Source organism: Andrographis paniculata, unplaced genomic scaffold (genome assembly GCF_009805555.1).
Source record: "Andrographis paniculata isolate CXL003 unplaced genomic scaffold, ASM980555v1 Contig56END, whole genome shotgun sequence".
Lineage (NCBI taxonomy): Eukaryota > Viridiplantae > Streptophyta > Magnoliopsida > Lamiales > Acanthaceae > Andrographis > Andrographis paniculata.
In genome coordinates this window covers 2,784,493-2,807,313 of record NW_026137591.1, presented here as the reverse complement: position 1 = coordinate 2,807,313, position 22,821 = coordinate 2,784,493, and the positions used below count along the sequence as shown (strand labels likewise).

Here is a 22,821-nt window from a genome sequence, read left to right as displayed (position 1 = left end):
AATGATCAGAATATAATAATAATAATAATAATAATAATAATAATAATAATAATATTTTACACTAGAAATACACAAATATAAATAGATGAATTTTTCATCGCTTGCTGCAGTGGTTGTTAAGTCAGTACTTTTCATTATATTTAGATTTTATTTTTGTGATTTAAAATTAAAATTAACATTACAGTTTTAAACAAAAACACATTATTTCTCCCCCAAATTTAAATTTTTATTTTATTTTTCTTGTGTAAATGGATCGTAGAGACAAGATATATACAAAACTAGACATTTCATATCTAGAATTTTATGACAAATTTATATAATCAGGTAAAATAACTACCAAATTTGAATGCCTACCACGTGTTTCTTGATTATTATTTTTAATATAATCAAATTCTAACATAATTTAAAGAGTTCTATATAAGTGTTATGCTAAATCAAAAGAATTATATGAATATAATTATTATAATATTTAAATTATATATAGAGAGAGAGAATTTCGTTGAATACTAATATAACTTTTTTTTATTGGAATATATATAAGTATTTTTAGCTCGACACAATATTATTTCTTCACATGACTGCCACATGACTATTTATATATAAGACCTATATTAAATCGTTTATACAATCTCCCACATTATTTAAAATATTTGAGTTTTAAAAAATTGTATCAACACAATATGAGACAAAAAATGAATACTCTTAATAAATAAATAATTAACATGGAAAATTAATCATGAAGACATTAGTAATAATATAGATAAAGACTGATGATCATTTCTAATTGAAGAAAAAATAAATAAATAAAAGGGAGAAAGAGTGGATGTTTATCCAACTCGGGTTTGAAGCTCTAACATTGCAATTTCTGCATCTAATTCTATTTATTAAAGCCTAAAAAACTCATGAAATTAACACAGATTTCATTAATTTATAATTTGGCAATAATATAATTAATTGATTAATCTAACTAGAATATTGGAGGGAGTTCCATCACACCTTCAACCTGATTGGCAGTTTCATCGAGCAGCCATTTCTCAAGAAACGACAATGGCGGATTATTGGTGTCGATCTTAGGCTTCTTTTCAAAATCAAAACAATCATGATCCATCAAGCCACTGCTGTCAGATCCTTTCTGGCTCGAATCACAGGAAGATTTCTCCATCAAATTATTGTTGTGCTGATCGAATGACAACATCGACTCCAGCTCATGATCATTGTTCATCATCATCGCCTCTTCGATTTGCTGCGCCGCCTTGTAACACTCGCCGGAGACTAACCCCGGATCGCGCCGGCCCGCCGGATTATTGGCAAAGCTCGAATGAGCTGCAGCAGCAGCAGTAATGGTGGATGATGATGAAGATGATCTCATCCAACCTTCGAGCAGTCTCGAAATGTTCTCCTCACTCGAGGCGTAGACAGATGACGACGAGCTGTTGTCGCGGCCTGTTGGATCGTAATTCTTGGAGATGAATTGGTGATAAGAAGATGACGATGATGCAATTTGGGGCTCCAAATTGGCAGATTGGAATTTCTTGAGCTTCTTCTTGAGGTGCGTATTCCAGTAGTTCTTGATATCGTTGTCTGTTCTTTGTGGTAAGTACGTTGCTATTGCAGCCCATCTGTAAAATCCCAATAATTACAATAGATAGACAAAGCTAATAAGAATCAAATTCCAAAAGGGTTTTTAATTTTTTAATCTTCAAACCCTAAAACTTACTTGTTACCCAATAAAGCTTGGAGATGTATGATCATCCCTTCTTCATGTGGGGTGAAGTTTCCCCTTTTTATTCCAGGCCTAAGGTAATTTGTCCATCTCAGCCTACAACTCTTGCTGCATCTCATCAATCCTACAGTATCAAGAACAAATCAACATACATACATATACGGGGAAATAACTGTAATCTTGATATATATATATATATGTACCAGTATTTGTAGGGACTGCCCTCCAATTTCCAGGGCCATGTTCTTGAATATAAGACACCAAAATGATGTCTTCTTCTGGAGTCCATGGGCCTTTCTTGATCCCAACTTTATCACAGCATGGTGGTCTTCCCATGATGATTTCTTTGTTTCTTGTAATGAATTAAGAAGACTCTATGGTGACTTGAATAGAGGTAGCTAGGCCTGTCTAAGACTGTAATAAGAAAAAGGGTCTTCAAAGTTGGAACAACAAGTGGTGCTGCTGTACTTCATTTATAAGAGGTTGCAAAAACAAGGTTTTTAAAAGTCACCAGGACATGGCTGTACTCTATAAATGCAACAAAAGCAAGTCAATACAGTAGCAGTAGCTGGATTCAGGATTCTTAAGAGGTCCAAGGACCTCAACACCCGTAGCATCCACGCCATTAATTCATCCACCTGGCGTGGAGGTCCCGGCCGCTTCCAAGAACCATTCATTCCTCTAAAAACTCACAAGTGAAAAAAATAAATAGAAATTAATTTAATACTACTTTTTGTTTGTTTGTATGTTTGTCTTGTTTTTGTGCATATATATGGGGTGGGGTGGGTGGGTGGATTGCAAATTGCACAGCAAGCCTTAATTTGATTGTTGACCTAAAATGAAGCTAGCTAGGTTTTTGCATGTGGTGTACTTATTTTAGGAGATTGATTGCATAATTGTGCCCATAATTGATCAACATTGAACATTGATTGGTCTCCACGAGGCATTCATTTATATACATACATATATATATATATATTGTGGACTGGAGTGGAGTCTATTATCATTACCATTAAAATTACTATTACATTGTTGAGTGAATGAGGTTTCGTATTCAAGATGAAAGAAGATAGGGTCCCGGTCCCCCACCCACCCCAAGATCAGGGGGGTGGGTGCTATGGCATGCATGAAATTTTTTATTTGATTTGATGACTGTTTAAATAAAATAGTAAATGTATGGTGTTGACTGTATATATATGTGTATGTATATGTAAATAGGCGGCAGTTTATTAGGCACCTTATTAATATCACAGTAAAATATATTAGATAGTATGCTACTCTCTTTATCATCAAAATCTATGTTTTTTTTTTTTTTTATTATCCAAATTTATTATAACTTCTTTTTTTAATAAAAATACTATTTTTTTATTTTTTTTTTACCCAGAAAAATAAAAAATTTAATTTTTATCTATGTTTTTAAAACTCATATCCGATCAAATGAGCACACACAATTGGATGATAGAGGAAGTATATTATATATAAATTTATAAGATATACATAAAAGACAGTACATGTATTGTATGTTAAATTTTCATATGCTATCAATAGTATTTTTTTTTTTTTTTAAATGTGTGAATGAGTCTTGTGCTAAATATCCCATAGTTTGTATCTGTAAGTGCATATTATTAATTAATTTAGGGTGCTGTTAATGGAGGTTGTTGAATCATAGGCGAATTATTCGTGCATTCATATGTATGTACTAATACTACGTACTGTGTGTGACTCAGAGCCAGAGAAAGCCCATATTCTTTCATTCATTTCCATGGCTTTACAGTTTGTCACCACCCCAACTCAAAAAAGGATATATTATACATAATATATAATTTTTATATAAAATATTGCATATTTATCTTAAAAACATCAAATATTTATGAGAATGATTAGAGTGCTTATTAGGAATAATTAATACTATGCTTAATAAGCAAATAGAACCGACAATTAAATACCAATCTATGAAATTATAAAAAAGTTAAAACAAAATTTTAAAAAAAAAAAAAAAAAAAAAAAAAAAGAAAAGAAAAGGAGAAGAACTGACAACATATTGTGTTGCTGATTAAAAATCATGTATTAGATGATTCATATTTTTTTACAAGTGTGCTAGGTGATCGTATTTTTGTAGGTATTGAGATCAATAATAACATATATTATGTGAACTGTTGTTATACATTGTCAATTTTATATTTGTATTATTTATAACACAATTTTGTAACATTAATTTATATTTAATGTATTGTTGATCTATATTTAATATGATCTCAGCATCATATTAAATGATATCACAATAACACCTCTTGTATATATATACACGGAAAAATACATCTCTCAACTTTTACCTTCTTTTTCTTATTATCATTACTATTATAATTTTTGTTCACTAATAATTTTTGTTTTTTTTTGGGCATGTGAATTTAGAATATTAGTATTTTATTAAAGTATAGTACAAATAATGTATATAAAAATAATTTTATCTTTATTTTTTGGTATAAAAATAATGATTTGATGATAAAATAGATATATTTTGTATTTATGTGAGATATCACTTTCCTTTAAAAAAAAAAAAAAGGAAAAGATTTGAATGAACAAATTAAAACAAAAAAAAAATAAGAAAACTTTAAATGGACGGACGAATGGATTATTATTATTATTATTATTACTCCCTCCGTCCCATAATAAAATATTTATTTTTTCATTTTAGTCCGTTTCATAACAAAGTATTCATTTTCTTTTTTGGTAATTGTACTATCTACCTAACATTACAAATATCCTTACAACTTACAATTTATTACACAAATGTCATTACCTTTATATCAAACATACTAATAAGGTTATTTTAGTCATTTCTACTTTATTCCTACTATATTCCAATATAATACTAATATTTCTAAAACTACGTACAAAAAACAAATGAATACTTCTTTATGGGACGGAGGGAGTATTATTATTATTATTATTATTATTATTATTATTATTATTATTATTATTATGATTGTGGGATGATGATGGTGCTGATGATTAATGATAATCAACATAGTATTGATTAACTCCTAATCTTTAAATCAATTCTTAATGTGAGAACTAAATACTAATATTTAATTGAAGGTGTAAACGTAATTTTAATACAAAATATATGTTAGTGGCAACCTATACAAACAATACATCTTTAATGGGGTAGGATTACATGTTGAAAATTAAGCATCAGCATAATGGGGTAGGATTACATGTTGAAAATTAAGCATCAGCATTGTGCTGATTGCATATTAGCCATTGGATTAAAAACTTTAATCCAATAGCTAATATTAAATTAAGGGTGTAATTGTAATTTTAATAACCCTAATTTATATAATTACATCAAACATCACTCTCCTTTGCTCTTTCACGCAGCAATCGTGGGGAGAAACGCCATTCTTCATTCTTCACTCTCCTTCATTCTTCAATGGTTGATATCGACGAAGGTGAGCAGAATCAATTTTCCATTATTCTAACCACATTCAATCGCTCAGCAAGCAATTGAGACATCAAAGAGTTTCCAATTTCAGATGACCCAACGCCTTTGCCAATACCAGACGCGCCATAACGAGAAATCGTTCAATCGCGTAAGTTACCCATCGACAATTGACTTGAAATCGTGAACATCGTAACCTTCTGTGATCGATTTCATTGAAATTACGCGATTCTGTTTAGCGGTTTGAAATTTTGTAAATAATCTTTAGCATTCGCAATTCAATCAGAGCCTTCAAACTACTACTAAAAATAAAATGTAGCATCAGTTTTGATATCTGATTGTATTTCCATATGAAGAGAACAATATCTCATTTTAATTACCAGCATGATATGTGATTGTATTTGATACAGATATCAGCATCTTGCCATTTATCGTAAAGCATATTGAAATATGGTGGTCAGCATTTTGATTAACATAATTTAGCATTCTATATGTGCAGAGTTTATAGATTGGCATGCTATGGAGTTTGCAAAACCGGATGATGCATACAATTTCTATTGTGAGTATGTACACAATATGGGCTTTTCAGTGAGGATAAAAATGCAGAAAAAGTTCAAAAATGACCCGCAACAGATACAATATGGAGTATTGTTGCAACAAAGCAGGGTTCAAAGAGGGTAGCAATGTGAAACCAAATCATCCTGAGATTCATCCAAACAAAAGCAGCGAGTCAGAAAGGATAAAGATCATGCATCGTAGTCATGAAACGAGAACAGGCTGTAATTCAAAGATACGGCTTCAGTTTGACAAGGAGAATGCAAAGTACAAAGTGACAAACTTTGAAGACAACCACAATCATGATCTATATCCTCCAAAACACAAGCACATGCTTGTATCCAATCGTAGGATTGATGAATCACATTTAATCATTGCGAATACAAATCAGGAAGCTGGACTACCAATCAGATCATCGTAGGATTTGATGAAAATAGCCGCTGGAGGAAAGGACAATGTGGGGTTTTTTAAGTTGGACCTGAAGAATCACATGAAGAAAAGAAGGAAAGAAATTTTCAATGAGGGTGAAACAAATGCATTACTGCAGTATTTTGGCCAAAGATCGGTGGATAATCCCTTATTCTTTTATGAAATTGAAGTCGACTATGAAGATAAGATTGCTAATATATTCTGGTCAGATGCAAAAATGAGGGAAGACTATGCATTGTTTGGGGATTCTATTACATTTGATACCACATTCCAAACAAATAAGAACCACATACCACTAGGAAAACATAGTCAACATTTCATCTCAATTAACCAGCATTTCATCGTCAATTAGTCAGCATTGTGAATACTGTCTTTCAGCATCTTTATATATCTCACACAGCGTCTTATGTATATATCTGATCCTAAAAATATTTTATATTCAGGTGTTTTCGTGGGATTTAATAACCACCGCCAAACATCTATATTTGGAGCAGCATTGTTGTACGAGGAAACACAAGATTCATTCAAGTGGGTTTTCAATACCTTCCTAAAGTGTATGGGTGGACAAGCACCGAAAACCATTTTTATGGATTAAGATTTGGCTATGGCTCCAACACTAAGAAAGACAATGCCAACGACATACCATGCTCTGTGCACATGGCATATTGTACAAAATGCCAAAAAAAATCTCAATGTTCTTTACACTACAAGGTATGTTGGAATTCTTATAGCTAAATGATGAATTTGAGGGTCGAAGACACCTACAACTACTCTACTTGCATTGTACACACAGGTTTGCTGAGATGTTTCAACATAGTCTCTACGGGGTACAAGATGAAAATCAATTCAGCCTCAAGTGGGAGTATATGTTGCAGGCATGCTTCTCCAAAGAGCCTAATAAGTGGCTACTAAATATTTATTCATTGAGACAACAATGGTCTTTGGCTTGGACAAAACAACACTTTACTGCAGGGATGAGAACAACACAACTGAGCGAATCACTTAACTTCTCACTGAAAAGGTTAGAAAAGGCAACCTACAAGCCCCTAAGCTTTAGCTTCTTCTTTACTTGCATTGTCTGCTGAAATCAATGGATTAGAATGTTGAGTTTGTTCTTTGTATATTATGTTTATTGAACATGAGTATGCTGAACAGGTTTTTACAATTGGACAATAATATTGTTCAGTTTTTTCATCAATTTCAACGAGTGGTGGAGAATCATAGAGAAAAAGAAGAACAACAAGATTTCTTCGCACGTGACAGACGGTTGGCTACAAGTCACATGTTCAACCCATTGATAAAATCTGCATCTATGTTCTACACACCGAATATCATTCAATGGTTTCTAGAGCAACACCAAAGATCCTTTGGATTCATAACACAATGCTTAGATGAAAAGACAACATATCTTGTATATAATATGGAGAAGACAAGCGATCAATATCTTGTGCGCACCAATATTCAAGAGTCTTCAATTGAGTGCACGTGCAATATATGGAAAAATACTGGAATGTTGTGTTGTCATTCAATACGAACGATGGATGTATTAGTTGCAACAGGGTGTGCACAGTTCGAAAACATCCCAGACAAATACATATTGAATCGATGGAGAAAAGATGCTAGAAGGATGTTACAGCAGCACCTCGCAAGCTTAACATCTACTCGGGAGGAAATGGATTTTTCAGGAAGATACAAATCATTGTGCCACTTGTTCATGAATTCTGCAAAGTTAATAGCATCTGAGCCGAAGAATTACAGTCCATTCTTACATAAATTCAATGAATTGCTTCGCAACATAGTTGCATGCCCAAATTTGTATGGAGGAATGGCGACGGATGAAAACAACAGTTACGTTTTGTATATAATTTATATTCATTGAAATATATATGATATTAAACTAATCGATTCTTCATGCTACAGGAGAAATGCGTAATACAACCACTGCAGGACATTTAATATTGAAGCCAAGAGACAACCCAAAAGGAAGAATTAAAAGAAATGTGTCAATCAGCAACTATGAGAGACAAAAGAAGTATCGAAGGATAAATAAGAGAGATAACCACCGGGATAAATGTAAGGAAATTGATTTTTTGCCAGTTCATACATGATTTATTACGAAAGTATTGTGAATAATTGACGCTAAGCACTTACATATACAAGACCATGGATTTTTTCGAATAACAATAAGCATCATCCTGAGTACCAATAAGCATTTTCTACAAATCTGCCAGCATATATATACATGAAGCCAATCATTTTACTATGTACCGGTTAGCATCTCCTGATTTAACATCGAGCAGCCTGAATATCAAGCATGAATTTATGCAAAAAATACAATTATTGCCAGCATATATATACACTCAATTTTTGCCAGCATATATATACACTCAATTTTTGCCTTGCCCACGACCTTGTCCTCGACCACGCCCTCGCCCTTGCCCTCACCCTCGACCTTGCCCTTGCACACTAATACATTTTCGTGTAGCCATCTTAATATGACCCTTCAACGGTTGCGCATCAGCTTTTTCATCTTCAGCGCATGCAATCTCAGCACCAGAAGCAAGCAATGACCTCTCTTTCACATCCCTAATATTATGATTCTCCTCCTGCAATAAGATTTGTACACAATACTTTTTTCGCAATCTATCCAAAAATTCACGCCTGACAATTTGCTCACAAACCTGCCCAATCAAGTCAATGGGCCAGTTTTCCATGTAGAACATAGTGAAAACAGCACAACTGTGGATATCCGGCTGCATAACATGGGGTGGCAACTCAACTGTATAATGAGCATCCCACCGTGGGTCGGGAAATAATATCCTTGCATCCCATCGGAAATACCCAAAAAGTCGTTCAAAATCCACTGAGTTTGAATTCCATCCATCAACAGCATTTAAGGTATTGAAATAAAAAATTTTCTTACGAAGCATGGACACGGAAAACAACACCCAGTTGTTCGAACGACAGAATGAGAAAAAGAACTGCAATAATATACACAAAATTAACTTAGCATATCATAAAGCATCATATCATCATTTCAGCTTGTTAAACTCAGCATTCCATATATACATAAGAAAAAATCTCACATTGTCAGCCTTTAAGCATTCAATCCGATCGTTGCCAAGGTATTTTATGTCCAACTGTCGTTCTTATTCCTTCACCAGTTCTTTGTCAGTTTTCCAGGGAAAATTATTCTCGATCTCAATGTGCACCATATACTAGATGCATAGAAAAATATAGCATCAGTTAAGATTTGCCATAAGCATCAAATACTCAACGAGTTAGCATTAAATATGATCAATAATTATCGTCGATACATATTTTATGCACATGTAAATATATACTCACAGCCATGCTATATGATACACAAAACTTGGGCATTGGAACACCGCTGTGCTTGCTTTCTCTTAAAGCTGATCTATTCAGAAAGGTACCAAATGCATCAACCACGTTGCTTGCAACGTCGGATGATGGACTTAAACTCTGGATATCATGCTTGAATATCACAGTGACTCCATCCGAAAAAATAATATCTCCTAAGTCAGCCGTTGATGCGCGCTGTAAATAAAATGCCCACTTGACAGTCCTCTCTTCCTCCTCACTCAACTTGAACACATCAAAAATACTGGAGGAAGTTTCATAGGGAGAACATAAAACTTTCGATGGCAATCAATCGCGATGAACCTTAATTTCTTTTGTCTGGAGCTTGGGAAAGGAGGACATTGGAGAGTGGATGTTTTCTCGTTCAGTTGACTCATGTAAAACAATTTCCTGCCAAATAAATTCATTAGTCTTAAAAAAGGTTTTATACATGAAATTATAAACAAAGCTAAAAGGCAATATATAATTAGTTATACCTTGCAAGTACTCAGCGTAATTTTGGTTGGCGAATCTTCCTTCATAAGTCTAACAACATTCTCAAATCCTGTGTTAACCCAAGTGAAAAAAAACTCATTGGGTCAACATCAATTTCTGCATCGCATTTTTGTTTCTTTGTGGGAGGTTCACAATCCGCTCCCTCAGTTTGCACTTGTTGCTATAACAATGATAAAAAATATATTCTTAATTAATTCAAAATATAGAGGATATAATGGTTATCTAGCAATGATCAATTACAAATACCTGTTCAGTAGTTTTTTCATCATGGGCAAGTTCCTCCTCCAGAGGCAAATCGCACCCAACAAATTCCTGTGATAATAATCAGAATTAAAGTTTGTATACATTGCAATTGTACAAGAAAAGCAATTGATATTATATAACATAACAAGATGAAAACTACAAACTCATACAACTTAAATCACCTTCTCTACATTTTGTCCATGAAAACCTTCATCTTCATTGACAGCTTCCTCCGGCCGGGGCAAATCACACTCAAAAAATTCCTATACAATATTCAGGATTAAGGCTTATATACACTGCAATTGTATAAGAAAAGCAATGGATATACTACAGATCAACTCATAACATTGAAATCACTAACATTTTTTTCAAAAAATTTGCTGCCATCGGCATTGTCATCTTCGTGACCCTCACACTTCTTCTTGTATTCTTTCTTTAAATTGCGGAGTTTTTTGGACACCCGCATAATCTCATTCTTGTACCACTATATCAAGGAATCAAGACAACAATCCAAAATCACTACTTTAGCACCTCAACAAGTATTACTTAGCATACCATATTGGAACAATCAACAGAAACAAACAAACAATATGTAATCATCCTACTCTGTATTAGTTAATGCATCAAATCCAACATCTTAGAGATATTAATCCAGTATATCAACAACTGTTGATTAACATATCACAGTGGACCACTCAACATGAAAAAGCAAACATGTATACTATCCTGCTCTGTATCAGCTAGTACATCAAAATCCAATACTTCGGAGATATTAATCCAGCATATCAACAAAGATTGCTTAGCATATCAATAAGTATTGCTTATACCACAGTGGAGAAACCAGCGGGAAAAAACAAACAATATGTATACCATCCTCCCCTGTACCAGTTAATGCATCAAATCTGGCATTTCAGAAATGTTAACTCATCATATCAAAAAGTATTGCTTTACATATCACAGTGGAACAATCAGCAGGCCAAATAAACCATGAACTCGGTGTATCCAAAGTACATATTTCAAACTGGATGACAAAATCTAATCTTTGCAGATCGAACTTTTTGAGGGCCGAATAGCTTGGCAACATCTTCCAATGTTATTTTTCGCTTGAGATGACATGAAAAAAAGCGCACACCGCATTTCTCGTTGTAGAACTTATCAAAAAACATATGCTGAAAATAATAAAAAAAAGCATATTACACAATGAGAACAATAAAACAGAAAAGAAAACAAAGTGATCACGATATTTTAATTTACCATTAAGCAATGCAAGTCCCCAGATGGTCTTCCACTGACCAAAGCTTTTTTCTTGAATTTTTTAGACATTGTATCCAGACCCTCCACAATCTTATCCCGAACAAAACCAGCCCAATTAAACTCATTTGCCAACTTCTTCGACTCAAGGAACTGGAATATGCGATAATTAATCTTCGCATTTGATATGGGCGTAAGCAAGACACACATGCAATACATTACATATATCCGCCAAAAATTAACATCACTCCTTAGTCTACTACTATCTAGTAACTCCTTTAACGAATACTCAACTATATGTTTTTTATCCGTTCCTATGAGTTTCATATCTAAACTAAATCTATCAGCAAAATTGTAAAAAGAATCAGACTCGTACGGTGAAATAGGTTCCTTATTTTTGCCATATGGCAGCCCATAGATAACATCAACATCCCGATCGGTAATATATCACTTATTCCCATTAGATAAATGGAAGCACTCGCTATTAGGGTCCCAATAACTCAATAATTTCATGATAGGACCCACGGGAATAGCCATTGGCTTCACATGGAACAATCCTTTGAAAGGGCTAGTTTGAATATACCTCCGAATCGAATCTCGACAGGGTTTTTGTAAAGATTCATTGAGGTGGGCGACCTTCCTCGGAACGCAAGGCAGTTGAATGATAGGATCCTTTGACATTGTTGATTTCTTTCGAAGAGTTGCGATTAATGGGACTAGGGCTTTTCCAAAACTACAACAACAAGAACAACGATTTCATTTGGGTGACATGGAAGGAGAGAAACATTTAACAAACGATTAAACTTTCAATACTTACCGAATCTTGGGAGCAACTGGTGATGATGAAATCAAGAACCCCGAGCGCGTCTGTGTCGTCGATTAGGAACGAGGCAACGTGCTGAAGAAGTTGAAGACGAAAATTTGAAGTTGCAAACAGATTGATGACAATCTAGGATCGAGAGAACGAGTTTGATGAAGAATGCGAGTTTGATGAAGAATCCGTATCGAAGAAGAATGAGTATCGAAGAAGAAGGATTCGTACGAATAGAAGAAGCATAAACCCTTGTACCCTTGTTCTGAAATTACCATCCAGCTCCTGTTTAATCTCAACCGTTAAAATATAATTTATTATGATGTGTGGCTCATATTTTATCAGCATGGTGCTGATGGTACAGCACCGGATCCGTACCCATCTTTAATACTTATTCAGTACTATATAAAAATATAAACATCACATAATTAACATTAATTTATTGTAAAATAACTTAAAATATGTAGACAATCAAACACATATACATACAAATAATATACTATTAATATCCCTTTGATTACCATGCTGATTGAATTAAATCATTATGGTGATGATTTGACCCAATTAACAAATATTTATAATGAATATAAAAAATATTGATATTATATAATACATATTTGAATAATATATTATATAATTACATTTAGCAAAATATATTGTAATTTTAACAAATTATATTATGATTCAGTGCAATATTAATTTGATCTAATCAAAAATATCTATAAAGAAAGTAGTAAATATGAATATAATATATAACACATTATATAACACAATATATGTTATATTTCTTGTGACGATTTGCTAATTGTTTTAAATTAATGTGCTAACTTAGTATATGTTATCCGTTGTGTGACAATTTCTAATTATTTCATATTAGTTTGCTGATTTGGTCAAATTATCACCGTGCTGATTTGACTAACCGCCACCTATTAATATATATTCAACTATATATATAATACAAATAGTACATAACTTGCTGAACTTATTAGAAATTGAACCTTAAACCCAAGATCTGTATTGAGATAAGAATATAAAGTAAATAAATCTGACTTGATTAATTAGTGTAGTCGAATTCAGATCTGTTAATTGATTGAGAGTATTGTTGTTTGTTGACTCCCGTACGTAGATAAATTATGCATCCCTAATAGTTTAAACTTTTATAGGTAACAATCATTCAAATAATATAATATAGTATATCTCGAGTTCAAATCTCATTGTCTCCATATGGCCTATATCGTGAGGGGACGCGTTATTTTTAACTGATCCATTTAACTTTAATTCAAAATAATTGAATATTAAATCATTAAAATTGAAACAAAAGCAACCAATTAAAAAAAAAAAAATCTCATTGAATTGTTTATTATTAATTCGATAATAAACATATCTATATATATATATTAATAATGTAGAAATATGCCGTCACTATACTTCGAATACATACCGCTAATGTTTTAAAACAATTATTATTTTATTTTTATTGTTTTATTAATAATGTAGAAATATGCCGTCACTATACATCGAATGCATAATACTAATGTTTGAGAACAATTATTATTTTACTCTATTCGTCCCTTAACAATCTATCTATTTTTCTATTTTCGTCTGCCCCATAACAAAGTATTCATTTCTTTTTTTTTGTAACTGTATTCTCTACCTAACATTACAAATACCCTTCCAATTTATAATATATTACACAAATGTCACTGACTTTATATCATACAATATTAATAAGAGTAATTTAGTCTTTTTACCTTTGTTTCTACTACATCCCAATATAATACTAATATTCCTAAAACTCCGTGTAAAAAATAAATGAATTGATAAATATGGGAAAGAGGGATTATTTTTATTGTTTTATCAATATTTTAGTTATTGTGATACAAGTTTAGTGATCTTGTATGATGACTTAATCTTCTAGTCTCACGTTCATATTTGATCTTCTAGATAGCCAAGTATATCCTCACTTCAAACTTCTATATATATATTTGCTCAAACGATTCCAAATTGACGAGATAATTTTATTGTTTTAATATTAAGTAAGTTCACTTTCTATGAATATATTTTTATATTAGGTAAACAGAATAGTATGGGTAATTATAAAAAATATTTTGAATTACATTATTAATTTTTTATAAATAAATATAATATATTATATATAAATATTTTAATATCTATAGAGAATCGTGAAATCAAAAAAATATTAGGTGAACAAATCCATTATTTTTTCAATTTGAACTAAAATCGTAGACAAGTTTTATTATGATGTCATATAAAAAATTGTATTGTTACTATAAAAAATAATGTTTTATTATATATATAACAAACTCAATTTTTTTTTAGAAAATTGAAATATAAACAAAATAGATAAATAGATAAGTTGCCATTGTTGAACCATAATCATCCGTTCTTAAAATCATAATCATCGGAATTAAAATTTAAAGTAGAAAAAAATAAAATATAATTGAAAACCCTATTCGATTCGTTTTAGCATTTTTCACAAATTTAAAAATGTCAATTCAAATTGTTTATACAAGTATTGAAATTGTTCTATTAACTAAGTTTAAAGATGGCCTCGATCGGTGAGGTTGAATTGAAATGGTGACAAGAATAATGAGCTTGTAATGAAAATATATACTTAATTTTCATTCAACTTATGCTATCGAATCTCATTAGTTTGCCAAGGACCACAATTGATTTGTTTGATTGTAGATAAGTTTTGAGGAGAGATATTTGGCAAAATTAATGACTAATAATCACAAGTTGAGGAATGATTGTATTGAAAAGGATGCTAGAGGCGAGGGCTCTCTCATCTAGGGACACTTATTATGACGAGTTCAACTTCTTTATTGTGATTTTTAAAAATTTAAATGTAACAATCAAGGATTAAGATTAACTCATATATTTTTTTGGAAGAGGATTGGGTGCTGATTCATCGGCACCCATGCTGATAGTGTAAATGTGATTACATATAATTACATTAATTATATAATTCAATAAAATAAATTAGTATGACTAATTTTTACACTATCAGCATGGGTGCTGATTTTTTAGAATCAACACCCACTCCCCTTCCTATTTTTTTTACTCCGATTTTTTTTTTAAATACTTCTAAAATAAATACCCTCTCTATTCGTCAAATTTATTTTTATATATATTTTCTTCTATTTTTTCGTTAAATTTATCTTATTGCTATATTTAGAAAAATTAGAAAGTCAATATTTAATTATTACCCTTCGTTCAACACTTATTTACAATAAATATTATATTTTTTTTTATTCTTTTTAATGACTAATTAAATTTTCAAAAATAACCTCAACTATCATTTTACTTTTTTCACTTTTTCAATAAAATATTTATTTTTCTTAATCTCCAAGCCAACTCGGTAATTTTGCAGACGGAGGGAGTATAAATATTGAATATGATATTTTATAAAAATAAGTTAATACAATATTTTTTGAAGAAAAATAATAATGAAAAATAGGAAAAATACGTTTTTATCATTTTTAGAATTTTAAGGTGTGTGTCAGTTGGTTCGTTCGAAAATTTCTTTTTTCGATACTTTTACACACTTTTAAAGTGTAATCATTTATATATATATATATATATTAATGTTTCATCCCTCTTTTTTCAAAAAATAAAAAATAAATAGATATATTAAAATTTCTTAGTTTTTTATAAAATCAAGTTATGCTTAAGATGTATATCTTTGGTTCATTTGTGTTATATATGATTTTATTCTCTATATAAGAGAGTTATATTGTATATGTTTATTGAGTTATAATTATAAAATCACTTTAATATATATTTTGAATGTATTAATCAAATGTATATTATATCGTAACTATAACTTAACCATTAATAAACTAACATTTTGATCAAAATAATAAAATTGAACTTCCTAATAATCTTTGCCTTATTATTATTATTATTATTATTATTATTATCATTATTATTATTATTATTATTTAATAATGATAGTATATTATAATAAAAATATTCATTGTTATCGAAAAAATATGATACTTTCTCGGTCCAGAAAGAAGAGTATCATTTATTTTTTTATACGTAAATTTTTAAATATTAGTATTATATTAATTTATAGTAAAAAAAAAATATCTCTATTAATATTGTGCATCTTACGATTTTGTATAGTAAAACTTGATTTTAACAATAAACAATACAATTAAACTTAAAAACTCTTGTATTAAATCGAACAAAAATATGGTACAATAAACGCAAAAAGAAGTTCAGGTCAGCCCTTGGCACAACCCTAAAATAAATATCGGTGCGTGGATAGGAAACATGGGCTCCAACTCGGCCTAGAACAACCACAACTAACCAATTAAGCCACGCACACCAAACCCTAACCATAATCACTCGCACAATTAATCCTCAGTGATACAAGAAGATTTTCGTACAAAACTCTCAATCTTACAATAGTAAACACTCGCCCACAATATAGAGTAAAAAACCCCACCACAAGATCCTCAATCGATCGCACAAACAATTGAGAGGAATGAGACGAAGAACAGAGAGAAATCGCGATCTGGATGACTTGATAATCATAATCTGGAGAGCAGCGGCGTAAGTATCATATCAAGCCTTTAACACAAATCCAACAGCTAGGAACAAAACTCTCAATCCAACAGCTCAGATTTGGTCTTAGGACATAAATCGGTTAGTGGGCCGGGCAAAAGGAACTGGGTCACAGTTTCACAGTTATGGGTTTTAAATATACAATGACTTCATTACAAATCACATGCCAAAATCCAAAAAAACTCTCCACTTTTTTTGGCATGATAAAATAAGGCGGGCTTAGGGAAATCATCATAACCACCTGTGCCAACAACTCAAATTTGATTTTAGGACATAAATCGGTTAATGGGCTGGGCAAAAGGAACTGGGCCACAATTTCACAGTTATGAGCTTTAATATACAATGGTCTCATTACAAATCATAGGCCAAAACCCAAAATAGTCTTCACCTTTATGGGCATGATAAAATGAGGCGCACCTAGGGGAATCATCATAGCCACCTGTTCTAGAACACAAAATTAGTATTTACTCAAAAAATCAAATACAAGAAACAGAATACTAGCAAGCAGTAAACAACTAACTATAAAGATATCTTTTCAAGTTTTATAAAACATTTTGCAACTATATCTCAAATAAAATGGAATCTAACATCAACATGTTTAGTTCTATCGTGAAAAACAGGGTGTTTGCATAATTGAATTACTGATTGACTGTCGAAAAATACCTGTATCTCACTTTTCAAGTATCCGATTTCTGTCAGCTGGCCTTTGAGCCATAAGGCTTCTTTGATCACCTCTGTCATAGCAATGTATTAAGATTCGTTAGTCGACAACGCAACTATATGTTGCAACTGTGACTCCCAACTAGTACAAGAACCGCACAATGTAAACACATAAGATGTAGTTGTTTTTCGACTATCCCTATCATTGTCATAGTTAGAATCCACATATCCTTTAAGGATCACACCTTCCCTACAATGTTTATACATTAATCCCAAGTTAGTTGTACCACATAAGTAACATAAAAGTAATTTTAATGCAAGCCACTGCTCCTGTCCAAGATTAGCCATAAATCTACTCAAACAACTCACAAAATATGCTATATCTGATCTAGTAGAAACCATAAGATACATTATTGAACTTATTGCATTTGAATATATGACATTAGTCATAAAATCACAATCAGAATCTGTTTTAGGGGACCGATTCTTAGACAAATAGAATTTAGATGCAAGTGGAATATTAATAGCTTTAGAATTAAACATATTAAATTGTTTCAACACATTTTCAAAATAAGCAGGCTGTCTCAAAAATAAACTTTTATTTGTTTTATCTCTTTTAATATGCATGCCTAATATTACTTTAGCATGACCTAAGAATTTCATATCAAAACGATCACTCAAGTATGTATTAATTTGATATATTATTTTAATATTTGGACTTATTAGCAACATATCATCCACATAGATCAAAAGAAAAATAAACACTTCCAACTATTTTAAAATAAAGACAGTGATCATAAGCACCCTATTTGAAATTTAAAGATTTCATGCATTAATCAACTTTCAAGTTCCATTGCCTAGGTGATTGCTTAAATCCATAAAGAGATTTCTTAAATAAACAAACAAAATCAGGTTTATTTTTATCTACAAAGAGTTTGGGCTGTTTCATATATATATATATATATATATACACATGTTCATCCAAACCACCATGAAGAAAAGCTGTTTTCACATCAAGTTGTTTAAGTTTCCAATCAAAATAAGTTATTAAATCAAGCATCACACGAATAGTATAAAATTTTACAACATGAGAGAAAGTATCGTTGTACTTTATTCCTTCTTTATGAGTAAAATCTTTTGCTACTGGTCTTACTTTAAATCTAATATATTTTTCTGTCATTTTTTACTTTGAACAGTCACTTACAATCAATCAAAGAACTTTCCTTAGGTTTTGGGACTAATTCCATGTTCCATTCACTAACAATGAATTCATTTCATCATGCATAGCTTGAAATCATTCACTTTTATATTTAGATTTCATAGCTTTCTCAAAAAATTTAGGTTCATTTCTATCAAAGGTATCAAATACACAAAAAACCATATGAAGTTAAGTCATAATCGTCTAATCTAGATTGAGGCCTAATATTTCTTTTAGGTCTTTCACTTACACTAGGTTCAACATTAAAATCACACAAATTGGACCCACTTGGTCCATTATTAGAACGGTCAGAACAGACAAGAACAACATCGGAACTAATTTGTTCACTTTCAGATACAAAATCAGATTCAACACTTTGTAATTCATAAGAACTAACAAGACTTTTGTTATTCTCCACCTTATTAGGGTTTTTATCTAATTCATGACTTTGAACTTGACTTTTTTTATTTAAACAAGGCATATCTAATTCATTAAAAGTCACATCACGACTAATTACAGCTTTGAAACCTGGATAATTCCTACACCACAGTCTATAACCTTTAACATATTCGGGATATAAAAAAAAAACAACACATTTTTCGCCCTAGGTTCGAGTTTATAAGATTTAATGAATGTAAAAGTAGCACAACAAAAAACCTTCAAATTAGACAAATCAACAGGTTTTCCTAGCCAAACAGATTCAGAGGAACAGATTCAGAGGATTTTCCTTCTAAAGCCACAGAAGAATAATGATTTATTATATAAGTTGTTGTAGTAACAACTTCTCCCAAATTTTTTTAGATAAATCCGAGAAGGCTAACATACTCTTCACTATTTCAAAAAGTGTTACATTCATCCTTTCGACGACCCCATTTTGTTGGGGTGTATAGGGCACAGTTTTATGCCTAGTGATACCACATTCATTACATAAAGAATCCATCCATTGGTTAAAAAACTCAAGCCCATTATTAGTCCTTAGGAATTTGTTATTTTCCATCAAAACTTTCTAATTCTTAAAAGTTTCAAACACATCAGATTTGTCTCTCATCAATAAAACCAAAACTTTTCTAAAAAATTATCTATAGTTGACAAGAAATATTTGTTCTCACCATGTGTGAGTTCACTTGAAGGACTCCGCACATCGGCATAGAAGTATTCTAATACTCTAAAAGACTTATGCACATTCAGGCCTAGGGTGGTTTGGACTTGAACTCTATGTTGCTTACCTAGCACACACTCTTCACAAAAATGTATTAAGGAGACTTTGTCTTTTCCAAAATAACCAATCTTTTATGCCATAAAACAATTTTATCATCACAAACAGAATTTAAAAATTTTTTCAGAACTTAAACACAACCATAGAGCCTTAAAAATTTTTATTACACCATTATCCCACTTACCTTCTAAGTCTATATCTTCTAAACCCACACAAGAGAGCAAGTTGTTACACAAACTCAGGCACATGCCTCACATTATTCAAGATTAGCACAAAATCATAACAGAACTTTAATCTAACTATGTCTATGCTCTCTACTTTGGAAATTCTATCATTTACCTTAGAAACAGTATTGTTACTCAATGTTTTATAGTTTTATAGTTTGAGAAAGTATTTTTCAAAAGTGACATATGATAAGTATAAGTTGAATCAATTAGCCATTCACTTTCACAAACACTACTTGCTTTAGAAAAATCAAATTTTACCATGAAAACATCATCAAAATATTGATTTTCTAATGACAAATTTGCATGTTCTCGAGATTGCATTTTGTTGTTATTATTATTGCTAGAACCACATTTTTTTAGTACACTGTTTAAGACCCCATTTGGATTGGCTTCTGACAGCTTCTTTTGGCTTCTGCTTCTAAAAAAAAAAAGTATTTTGTACATGTTTTGATTGATTTCTATCTAAAAGCAGAAACAACTTTTGAGGTTGAAAAATGCTTTTTTTTCAAAAGCACATTGAGGGTAGCTTATGAAATAAGAAGTACTTTTCAATTAAAATTATTGTTTTATCCATAATAATAATAATAATAATAATAATATTAATAATAATAATAATAAATACAATACTATAATTATTATAAAAATAAGTTAACTTATATATTATATTTTAAAAAATTAAAAAATATAATTATATTATTATTTTTAATTTATATATTTTATACTTGAATTAAAATTTAAAATTATAATTGAGATACCAAATTTAACTAGAAGTATATAATTTTTTTAATTATACTAAAATTATTAAATATAAGTTATAAAATTTTAAAATAAATTGAAAAATACGAATAATTTAATACTCCTATTATATTGTAATTTTATTTTTAATTTATATTTTTTTTAAAATTAAAATTTTAAAATATAAATAATTAAATTTTAAAAATGTATTTTCTATACTTTTATTTAAAATATTTAAATATAGTTAAAAAAAAATTAAAAATATATATTTAATTTTCATAAAAAAATATAATTATATTTACAACATGTTTGAGTAATTTTAACGGTTTAAAAGCACTTGCAACTCTATTACATATCAAAACAATTTTTTTTATCAAAAGCTGCTTTTATATTGATTTATTCAAACACAAAATCAAACCGCTTCAGCTTGTGCTTCAATTTATTTTTTAAACCAATCCAAACGGGTCCTAACATAATGCCATTTTTCTCCACATGTAAAACACCTCCTATCATGAATTTTAGACTTAGATCTAGATTTTCCCCTTGATTTTTTTTTTTTTTTTTTTTTTTTTTTATCATTTTGATAGTTGTTACTATTTGAATATAGGGTGACCTACTCCTAGTAAACATAACTTCATCGAAGACCTATTGCTTTTATTAATAGCTAAGTCTAGTTGTTTACTTTTTAGACTATGAACAACATCATCTAATGTTACACTACAAGAAAAAATCATTTTTGTAACAACATTTTTTTGTCTCTAAATCTACTTTTTCCGTTACTAATGACATTAGAGACGGAAATAGGAATGAAATTACGTTAGCTACGTGAACTTTAGCAACAGAATTCCTTTACAAATATATATTTTTTTTTTTTTTTTGTAGTGTTATATTATCTCTACCATATCTAATTGTAGATTTTATGGTAAAACAACTGGAGTGTATATATATCTATTGTAGTATCACCGGTGAGTTTTATGTCTTGAATAAGTTTTTGAAAAATATCCAAGTTTTCATTAATACTTTTATGCAAATCAAGTTTAAAATTGAAAAACTTTAAGTAAATACAATTTATTTGGGAGGGAAGTTTCAGTGTACAGGTTTTTTTCTAATCTGTCCACAATTGTCTTGCAGTTTTCACCTCACCAACTTTTCTAATGACTGAACCAGACAGATTAAGAATTATACACGAGTATGTCATCTCATATATTTCTGTCTTTCTGTCATCTGCTACAAAGGCTCCAAAATTTCCATCTATAGCCCTAAAGAGTTTATGCGTTATCAAAAATATCTTTAATTTTTTGTTTTCATATTACAAAATCTGTTTTTCCATCAAATTGAATTATATTTAAAAAATATGGATTTGACATTTTTCACTTTAAATTTATAAAAAAAATAGATTTTAATTCCAAACACACACAGATTCTTGTTGTTCACAGGAACTACTCACACAGTCTTTTATGGCACAGAAAAGCACACAAAGGGCAAAAGACTTTTATAAACTGCACACTGTACAGACTAAACACATAACAACAACTTTTTACAAAAAAAATAAAAATTGGCACACTTTCAAGCAAATGAAGAATTAAAACAAATCGCACAACACAATAATAGCCACACCCAGTGGCTTCCCAACACAAAATAATATTCACAAGAAAACACAAAAGGCCACAATTAGTAACATTCCAAGCAAAAAATTAAAAGGAATGGTACAAGCATTTTACCTGACTTTTTATTTTCACACACTTGTGAAAAAATAACAATGAACAACCACCATGTTCACTTTGTCACGTTTCTTTGATTCTAAAACACTCAACAAGAGTTAAAAAATTAATAATATACAATGTTTCTTATTTACACAC

The 22,821-nt window shown here is 30.6% G+C and overlaps 2 protein-coding genes across 2 annotated transcripts; one reads left to right on the top strand and one right to left on the bottom strand.

Moving 5' to 3' along the window:
- Window positions 1–683: 683 nt before the first annotated feature.
- LOC127256562 (transcription factor MYB60-like) lies at window positions 684–2,221 on the bottom strand. Its single transcript, XM_051282625.1, has 3 exons — window positions 1,927–2,221; window positions 1,718–1,847; window positions 684–1,619 (listed from the first exon to the last, which is right to left on the bottom strand). Exons 1-3 carry the CDS (start codon window positions 2,057–2,059, stop codon window positions 968–970), a joined length of 915 nt encoding a protein of 304 aa, XP_051138582.1. The 5' UTR covers window positions 2,060–2,221; the 3' UTR covers window positions 684–967.
- A 2,935-nt stretch (window positions 2,222–5,156) lies between these two features.
- LOC127256629 (uncharacterized) lies at window positions 5,157–6,141 on the top strand. The gene is made up of 3 exons (XM_051282738.1): window positions 5,157–5,175; window positions 5,665–5,724; window positions 5,831–6,141. Exons 1-3 carry the CDS (start codon window positions 5,157–5,159, stop codon window positions 6,139–6,141), a joined length of 390 nt encoding a protein of 129 aa, XP_051138695.1.
- The last annotated feature ends 16,680 nt before the right edge of the window (window positions 6,142–22,821 follow it).